General features: G+C 55.1%; 2 protein-coding genes across 3 annotated transcripts in view; one reads left to right on the top strand and one right to left on the bottom strand.

Annotated features, from left to right (window-relative positions):
- Positions 1-327, bottom strand: part of LGI3 (leucine rich repeat LGI family member 3) — a 7,637-nt gene extending 7,310 nt beyond the window's left edge. Inside the window, exon 1 of the mRNA XM_034661721.1 lies at positions 201-327. Coding sequence (XP_034517612.1) covers positions 201-327 — 127 coding nt within the window. The remainder of the gene's footprint in view (positions 1-200) is intronic.
- A 2,506-nt stretch (positions 328-2,833) lies between these two features.
- SFTPC (surfactant protein C) lies at positions 2,834-8,073 on the top strand. Of its 2 annotated transcripts, XM_034660157.1 has the most exons (6): positions 2,834-2,963; positions 6,186-6,344; positions 6,694-6,816; positions 7,056-7,166; positions 7,544-7,691; positions 7,889-8,027. In XM_034660157.1, the coding sequence occupies exons 1-5, from the start codon at positions 2,961-2,963 to the stop codon at positions 7,679-7,681; spliced, it is 534 nt and encodes a 177-aa protein (XP_034516048.1). In that variant the 5' UTR covers positions 2,834-2,960; the 3' UTR covers positions 7,682-7,691; positions 7,889-8,027. The 2 variants fall into 2 exon arrangements, with proteins under 2 accessions (XP_034516048.1, XP_034516049.1); XM_034660158.1 differs by lacking the exons at positions 6,694-6,816; positions 7,544-7,691 and having other exon boundaries at positions 7,889-8,073.
- Positions 8,074-8,437: the final 364 nt, after the last annotated feature.

Genomic DNA, 8,437 nt, shown 5'->3' with positions numbered 1-8,437 from the left:
GCGGGCGCGCGCAGGGCGGAGGGGGCGGGGGCGCGGGGGAGTCCCGGGCTGCGAGTAGCCCAGAAAAGGAGTGGTTGCGGCCCTGGGCGCTGTCCGCTTGCGTGTCCGCTTGCGTGTCCAGCGCCCAGGGACTGTCGTGAGTGCAGGTGTGCGAGGCGTACGTGTGCACCCTACACTGGCACGACTGTGCCCGTGCGCACCTCTGCACGGGCACTCGCACGGAGGCACATACCCCCGCGGGGGCGTTTCTGCGTTGTGGATCCGCGTGCCTCCGCCTGCCTGTCTGTCGTGGCCCTCGGGGGACACATCCTCTAAACAAGAGTTCATGGGTGTGTCATAAGCGACATGTGTGTGTAGCTGCGTTCACATGTGTTTCCACGGGCCGGTGAACAGAATGTGCCTTTGTGTCTCTGTGAGCTGAAAAGAGAAATGTTTGTCACTGAGTTGGAGTGGGAGTGTGTGGAATTCTGGAACATCTCTCCCTACCCAACCACAGACGGTTGAAGCTGGGTAGAGCCCTGGACGTTTTCCAGTCCAGCTCCTGGTCACAAATGAGGAAACTGAGGTCCAAACTAAGAGGAAAGCAGCCCAGCTTGATTTCACATGTACTGTATGTTGCATGATCTATGTACTTAACCCTTCCAACCTTTTAAGGCAGATGATAGTAATCCCCTTTTACAGATAAGAGAAGTGAGGCTGGTAGTACCCGAAGAAAGGAACAGAACAGGGGTTTCAATCCACTCTGCCCAACTCCGAAGTTCACATTTATACTTCTATACCAGGGATTTCCGAAGTGTGGTCCAGGCAGTCCAGGAGAACCTTCCAGGGAGTCACTGAGGTCAAAACAATTGTCATAAGAATGTTAAAACTTAATTTTACTTTTTCAGTTTCACGCTCTCACAAAGTACCCTGGAATTTCCAGAGGCCACATGATGTATCTTCTGTTAAGCCAGAAATTAAAGAGATTTGCAAGGGGTACCTAGGTGGCTCAGTCGGTTAAGCAGCCAGCTCTTGCTTTTGGCACAGGTCATGATCTCAGTGTCCTGGGAGCCAGCCCTGAGTGGCTCCTCACTCAGTAGGGAATCTGCTTCAGGATTCTCTCCCTCTCCCTCTGCCCCTCCCTCTGCTCGTGCTCTCTCTCTTTCTAAATAAATAAATAAATCTTTAAAATATAAAGAGATTTGCAAAAATGTAGAACAATGACACTCTTGTCTCTAATTTTTTTGCCTTATAAATTAGTTTTTAAACATTTATGTTATTTATGTTAAAACATAGAATGGGTTTATTATTGCAATTTTCATTAATTAACACTTTTAAATTTCTCAGTAAATCCCAATATGGTAAATATCAATAGATATAACCCACATAAACAAAAGCTCTTTGGGGTCCTCAATATTTTTTAAGAATGTTAAGGGGCCCTGAAACCAAAATGTTTGCGAACTGCTGCTCTCCGCCGTGTTACCTCCCTGGGGGTCTGTGTGCGGGACAGACTGTGCCAAAAATTCACTGGTACAAGACCAGGGGAGCCTGGAAGTCAGGTGAATGGGCTCCCAGTCTGGTGTTCTTTCCATATCAGGCCAGGAAACTGAGGATCACTGGGTTTAAGATGTGTCCCTAGCTGTCCCCAGCCTCTGCCAGCAGGGGCTTCTCTGGTCGGAGCTTACATCTGTCCATGTTCTCTCAAACAGGGATGCCCCGTCCTTTTGATGCTCACTTGCCACTGCCCATCCAGCTGCCCGTGCAGCCCTCCGCATGCCAGCTTGTGGGAAGACAAGCAATGGGGGTGGGGAGGGCGGCTGGGGCAGCTGGGCAACCGTCCCCACCCGTCCCTGGCACAGCTCTGCCCAGCGCACAAAGGGCAGAGTGAATCTTGTCCCAGCCCCTGCAGCTGAGGAGCTGGAAGGGGGGAAAGAGAAGGTCCACATAGAAGGGGTGGCTACCGTAGGGCTTTCCATCGCCCATGGTTCTCCCGGAGGGATGTAGCCCAGACACAGACAGAAAGGGGGAGTCTGGGCCCTGTTCTCAGCTAGGGATGAAGTAGATGATGATAATCGTGGTGATTGGATTGATGATGTCATTGAGTCCTCACAATAGCTTGGAGAGGGGGACAGGACAGGCAGACTAGTCCCATTTCACAGCTGAACACAGTAAAGCCTGGAAAGGCAAAAAGACAGATTCATTCAGGGTCCCAGAGCCAGCCAGTGAAGCCCCAAGACCTCCACATGCTGAAGAAATGAACTGTTGACCGCTAACCAGGAGCCCCTTCATGCTGGCTGTGTGCATGCTCCTTGCCCTGCAGCAGCTACAAAGAAGCCTCAGAAAAGCAGGGTCTCAGGACCAGTTCCAGGGAAGATTGGGCAACAGAAAGCTCCCACATAGCTGACGAGAACAGCAGTGTGTGCTAAGTGGCAGGTGAAAGGGCAGCAGGAGGCTGGGAGATTTTGGCGGAGGGAGGGAGCACTGTAGCCCGGGCCAGTGAGGTGGCAGACCAGGTGCCGTTGGCTCTTGCCTGGCCTTTTAAGGTTGGTGGCACTCGGAGAGGTGGAGAGGCATTGAGGGTGGGATTTCCAGGAGGGAGAGATGGCCTAAGTAAAGGCCAAGATGTGAGAAATCTGCAGCAGAGGGCTGGTGTGTTGGGGGTGGGGGGCAAGGGGACAGCAATGCATGCCCTGCTAAAGGTCTCTCCTCACTTCCTGAGAATGAAGACGAGGAACCCAAGATCTCTATGGGTCAGGGCCGGAGGAGTTGGTGCTGGCACCTGAACTCCCTTATGAAACGTGAGGGCAACCTTCTTCCCCCAAACTCCAAATAGGCAAAAACAAGTGGGAAAAAAAAAAAAAAAGAAAAACCGTAAAGCTTGTGAGAATTACAGCCTAAGGGCAGCCTGCAGGGAAGACTGAGGACCTGAGAAAGCAGAAGCTTTGTTCCAAGGGAGACTCCTTTCTCAGCACTAGCTGGTGATGGTAAGCCCTACACACAGCACCTGCTTAGAACAAGCCCCACAACTGGACCATGCGGCCCCCTGAGACACCCGCAGGGACCCCGCGGTGCTTGCAGTCCTCCTTGGCTCTCCCACTGGCCCGCTGCCCACCTGGCTCAGGCCCAGTGCATGTGAGTCAGCCAATCAATCCCAGCGTTGCCAGGACAACCCGGGGCGGCAGTGGGGGCGCTGGGGGTGGGCAGAGGTGGGCACCACAGCCAGCTGTTTCCTACATCTGGCACCTGCCCACAGCTGAGGCTGCACACAGTTGAGAGGAGGATGCTTCCCCCTCCTCCCTGGACATCCCCCCCCCCCCAACCAATCCTCCTAGGACACTTGCTGCTAGAGGTTTCGGCAAATATTTAAAAGGGCAGTTGGGGGTGGTGGTGAGGAGGGTGGTGGGAGCAAACACTCCCTTCCCGCCCCTCTCTCCTTCCCTGATCTTCTCAGGCGCTGCCAGCTCAGATGCCATGCTGTTGTGCAACCTGGAGGCTGAAGGCTCTCCTGCTGGAGAGGAGGTCCTCGTGGGGACGGGGCAACCTGCCAGGGCTGGAGAGCTGGGAGCCAGCTCATGACTGAATGGCAGAGAAGGCATGAGGGAGCCCCCAGGCCGGGGACAGGAACTGGGGTGAAGTGTCGGAGCTAAAGTATCAGGAGCCAGAGAGTGAGGGTGGGGCTCTGACTTAGACACTCGTGAAAGTTCCAAGGGAAAGGCATTGTAGAGACCAGCTAGCCCAGCAAGTGGAGGAGAACCCAAGAGAAAAGATGCAGCCATTGGTTGGTTTGGTTTAGTACAACAAAGCAACAGAAGTGGCTTTGGGGAAGGAGGTAAAAGCGATGGAAGGGAGAAGGAGAAGGTCCAGAAGGTGCATCACATCAGGGTGAGGAGAATTCTCGGGGCGAATTTAGGATCAGAGGGTGTAAAAGAGGAGCACAGAGGGGTAGGGTCACAGGCAGCACCGAGCAGGTGAAGTTGAAGAACGAGGAGATTGGGACGCCATCAGTCACCACACCCAGCCCTGTGCAAGACTGTCTGGGCACAAGAGAGAAGAGTCAGGTGTGGAATCTGCTATCAAAAGCCTTCCACTTGATCTCTGAAAATGGTTCACTGTTTACTTGATGAAGAAAACCCAACAAAATCATTCATATCAAGAGGTTCAAATCTTCACATTCATTTGAAGAACACTCATGAAACTGCCCAAATCATCAAGGGCATGCATATCGCATATCCCCAAAGCCACCAAGTACCCGAAGGAGTCACTTTACAGAAGCGGTGTGGGCCATTCCATCATCACAATGGTGGAGCTGATAGGTGTGCCCGGGCCCAACAGTGGAGCTGGACACAGGGCCAGCGGCCTAAAAAGAGTGCTGAATTTCTGCTGCGCATGCTGAAAAATGCAGAGTCACGCCGAGCTTAAGGGTTTAGGTGCAGATTCTCTGGTCATCGAGCGCATCCCGGTGAACAGAGCCCTTAGATGAGCCACTACAATTACAGAGCTCGTGGTCGGGCTAACCCCTGCAGAAGCTCTCCCTGCCACACTGAGATGATCTTTCCTGAGACAGAGCACAGTGTTCCCAGCCCAGGGAACCCCTCAGAAGAGGAGGTGGCACAGATGAGGAAGATAACCCACGAGAAACTGGGGAAACAACAACGTATGGCCTGGGAATAAATTCAGCATAAAATAAATTCAAATGAAAGTAAAAGCAGGGGGAAAGGCCTTTAGATTACAAATGAGCCCATAGCAAAGAATAAGAAACCACACATTAGTAGGTAAAAATTTATAGCCAGAGGGGACAGAGTTTTCAGAATTAGGAAAAGGATGACTAGGGCCAAGTCTGAGGTTAGGTACCAGATGTGTGGGAGGAGGCCAGGCAGGTGGCATACTTGAAGTGAAAATATGAGGCTTTTTGAGAAATGGCCGCATATGAACCCCCACACTGAAGCCAAAGCACCCACTGCCTTCAGCAGGTCCACAGGCACTGCCTCTTCACTCCCCTTCCTGGGGCTCAGCCCTCTGCATGGGGGCAATTCTGTTGGGAAGTGTGGTGGACTCCCCACCGGGTCAGACCCCTGGCTGCCTGAGAGGTCTGACCTGGCAGAGGAACAAGGAAAGCCACAAGACTGCAGGGGCAGGTGCCAGCAAGAAAGGCGGCCAAGGCCAGGAAGACACCTACGGTGAGAGGCGCAGATTGCCCAAGGGCAAGTTTGCTCAGCACACCCAGCTTTGCTCTGGCCAGGGCCAAGGGGACTCATGTGCCAGGGCCAAGGGCCCTCAGGCGCTCTTGCAGCTGGCTTATCAAGACCTCCGTTCTGGAGGGCCAGGAACAAACAGGCTTGAAAGTCAAGGGCTTGGCTGGCAGAAGGGGGCTGGATCCTTCACCTCTGTCCCTTCTCCCTACCGGCACATATAAGACCCTAGTCACACTTGGGAGATGAGAGGGGAAGGATCCTGCAGCAAGATGGATGTGGGCAGCAAGGAGGTCTTGATTGAGAGCCCGCCGGTGAGTATGACTGTTGTGTGTACATATGTGTGAGCTGGACCCTGTCTCATCCAAGCTCTCCGAGCCAGTTTCTTCATCTGACTTCATTCGCTTAGTTAACCTAGGGCTGTGCTAAGGTAGGGCAGGGACACCAACCACTAAGGCAGAGTCCCTTGGGGAGATGGACATGGCAACCGATCATTCCAACGTGAGGAGCCGAGAGCCACCACAGTGGTCAGTGGAAAGGGCGGCAGAGAGCACCGCGTAAGCAGCCACTATGCGGGAGTCACAGGAAGCTTCACAGAGAAAATGACATTTGAGCTGGCTCCTGAAGAACAGGCTGGAGCTCCCTAGGTGGAGAAGGCAGGCGTTGCAGGAAGAAGGGGTAGAATGTGTAAAGGCAGGGAGGTGTGGGAGAGCATGGATTATTTGGGGGAACAGAGAGGGATGGGGATGGCTGGGGTGTCAGGGGTCTGGAGGAAACAGCAGGAGATGAGACTGGGGAAGCAGGTTCCCTTGGGTTTCTCCACGCTAGACTTCACGTCTAAGCATTTCTGTTGGAATCCGGGCCACCTCCTCCAAGGAGCCTTCTCTGATCTCAGCCCTCCTCTGCATATCCATAGCATTGCAGTCCAGCTGTGGGAGGGTGTCCAGCTTGTGTGGGGAGAAGAAGGGCCCTCCTCATGACCTCATACCTGTCTCCCTGCCTGCCCCACCATGTCAGGACTACTCGGCAGCCCCCCGGGGCCGGTTCGGCATCCCCTGCTGCCCTGTGAACCTCAAACGCCTTCTCATCCTGGTCGTGGTGATAGTCCTTGTGGTCGTGGTGATTGTAGGGGCCCTGCTAATGGGTCTTCACATGAGCCAGAAACACACTGAGATGGTGAGCAGGCCCGGAATGGGATGGGCAGTGGGTAGAGGACACACCAAACAGAGGGGCTGGGTGGGCTGGGCAGAGTGAACTGGCTGAGGGGAATGGAGGGGAGGAGGCAAGGGGTGCCTCAGGAAAGGACAGAAACAGGAACAGGGTGGCAACCCCAGCTTAGGCTTTTCCACCAGGCCTCTTGCTGGCCTGGCAGCCTGTTCCTTCCAGCATCTGGTCCCACGCAGCCTGTCTGGGCTCTCAGGGAAGAAGGGAACACATTTTAGTAAAGAGGGCTGAGGGTGGACATGGAGACCAAAGGGATGAGTAGGGAAAAAGAAATACAAGGCCACCCTGTGCCCTCCCCCAGGTCCTAGAGATGAGCATTGGGGGGCCAGAATCCCAGAAAAACCTGGCCCTTCGGGAGCGTGTGGGCACCACTGCCACCTTCTCCATTGGCTCCACTGGCATCGTAGTGTACGACTACCGGCGGGTGGGTATACCTGACCTCCTGACCCTGGAGATGGGGCCGATGACAAGACTGCTAGGCCACCCAGCCGTGCCACTTCATGCACTCCCCAGCCCCTAGCCCTTTTGCTTCCCCAGGCTGAGCCCCAGATTCCAATAGGACTTCCTCCGGGGCCTCACCTAGAGGGAGATGGCCCAGGATCAGGGTCAGGGAGTGAGCAAGGCAGGGCCTTCCTGAATGAACTCTGGGGTTTCTGTGCTCAGCTCCTGATTGCCTATAAGCCAGCCCCAGGAACCTGTTGCTACATCATGAAGATGGCTCCGGAGACCATCCCAAGTCTTGAGGCTCTCACTAGAAAGTTCCAGAACTTCCAGGTGGGTGTGTGAGAAGCAGTGGGTGTCTCCCCTCCCAGGGCTGTTGGGAGGAGCATTTGAGATGACAACTATTTGTCACCTGTAAAGCACTACTCCTTGTGGGCTGCCAGGTGGGTACCCCTGCCTAAACTCACCTGTACCACACCTTCCCTACCTATTCCCCAGCCCTTCCTTCCCTGATGCCAAGCTGTTGGCCTCAGCTGAACCTCACCACCCGGGGGCTTCTGACTCTAGCACAGCCCCCTCTTCACTGGTAAGGAAAGTAAGACTTCTAGGAGGCTCAGAGAGATGGCCCGACATGCCTGAGGTCCCACAATAAGGGCCACAGGTGAGACAGAAACTCAGTTCCCAGGTTCCAAATCAGGTGCTCTTTCCAGATCAAGCCTGCCGTGTCTACCTCTAAACTGGGCCAGGAGGAGGGCCATGATGTTGGCTTAGCATCCCCTGGGGACCTGGACTTCCTGGGCACCACAGTGAGCACCCTGTGTGGCGAAGTGCCCCTCTACTACATCTAGGACCCCTCAGGTGAGCAGATGTGACCGCCAGGGCACCGAGGAGCAGTGGCCCAGAAAGTCTTGCGCCACCTTGCCACGTCAGCTGACCAGGAACTGGGGAATCCATTGAGCGGGTCACGTAGGGAGCTCCGGGGAAGGCAAGTTCGTAGACAGCCCCCTCCTAGTCCCTCTCCCTCCCATAACAAACAGTGTTTCTTTGCTTCTCAGGGCCTGTCGAAGCCCCAAGTGAAGAGGAAAGATCCACCCGCTAAGGGTCTTTGCAGAGAGGCAGGAAGCTGCTCTACCCACACCACAGGGACTGGAGCTGGAGAAATGGGAGCTGTGGGGAGAGGAGGGAGCGGGCAGAAGGGATGCGGCTCCTAGGGCCCAGGGGCTCCTACCACGAAAGAATAAAGCAGCCTGATTGAAAAACAAAGGGTGCGCCTCTTCCATCCTCCCACACCCCCTCGGTCCTGCTCCTGGTGGGGCCAGTTAGGGGAAGGGTAGGGACCTGAGGGAGCGACCGGTCTTTCCCCTGCCCCCTCTGTCAGGGCGCGATGGGGGTACTGGGGGCAGTGACGAGGGGACTAGGCAATCCACGGGCTTTAGGCGCCCTCCAGTGGTGTCTCCCTAGGGAGGACGAGAGACAGAGACAGCCAGAGACCGACAGAACTAGAGAGACAGGGACCGCGGTGGGAGAGGGCGAGGGTCCGAGAAAGGCGGAGACGGAGAGACGCAGACAGAGAAACGCAGCCAGAGACCGAGGGGCGGAGGCGG

This window comes from Ailuropoda melanoleuca, chromosome 5 (genome assembly GCF_002007445.2).
Source record: "Ailuropoda melanoleuca isolate Jingjing chromosome 5, ASM200744v2, whole genome shotgun sequence".
Lineage (NCBI taxonomy): Eukaryota > Metazoa > Chordata > Mammalia > Carnivora > Ursidae > Ailuropoda > Ailuropoda melanoleuca.
Note: the sequence above shows the minus strand (reverse complement) of the source record. Positions and strands in the feature narration are given on the sequence as shown.

Excerpts from the sequence above, each read along its gene's own strand:
- SFTPC (XM_034660157.1), top strand. Across the intron at positions 6,345-6,693 it reads GCCAGAAACACACTGAGATG|GTCCTAGAGATGAGCATTGG; the intron begins GTGAGCAGGCCC and ends GCCCTCCCCCAG. Across the intron at positions 7,167-7,543 it reads GAAAGTTCCAGAACTTCCAG|ATCAAGCCTGCCGTGTCTAC; the intron begins GTGGGTGTGTGA and ends TGCTCTTTCCAG.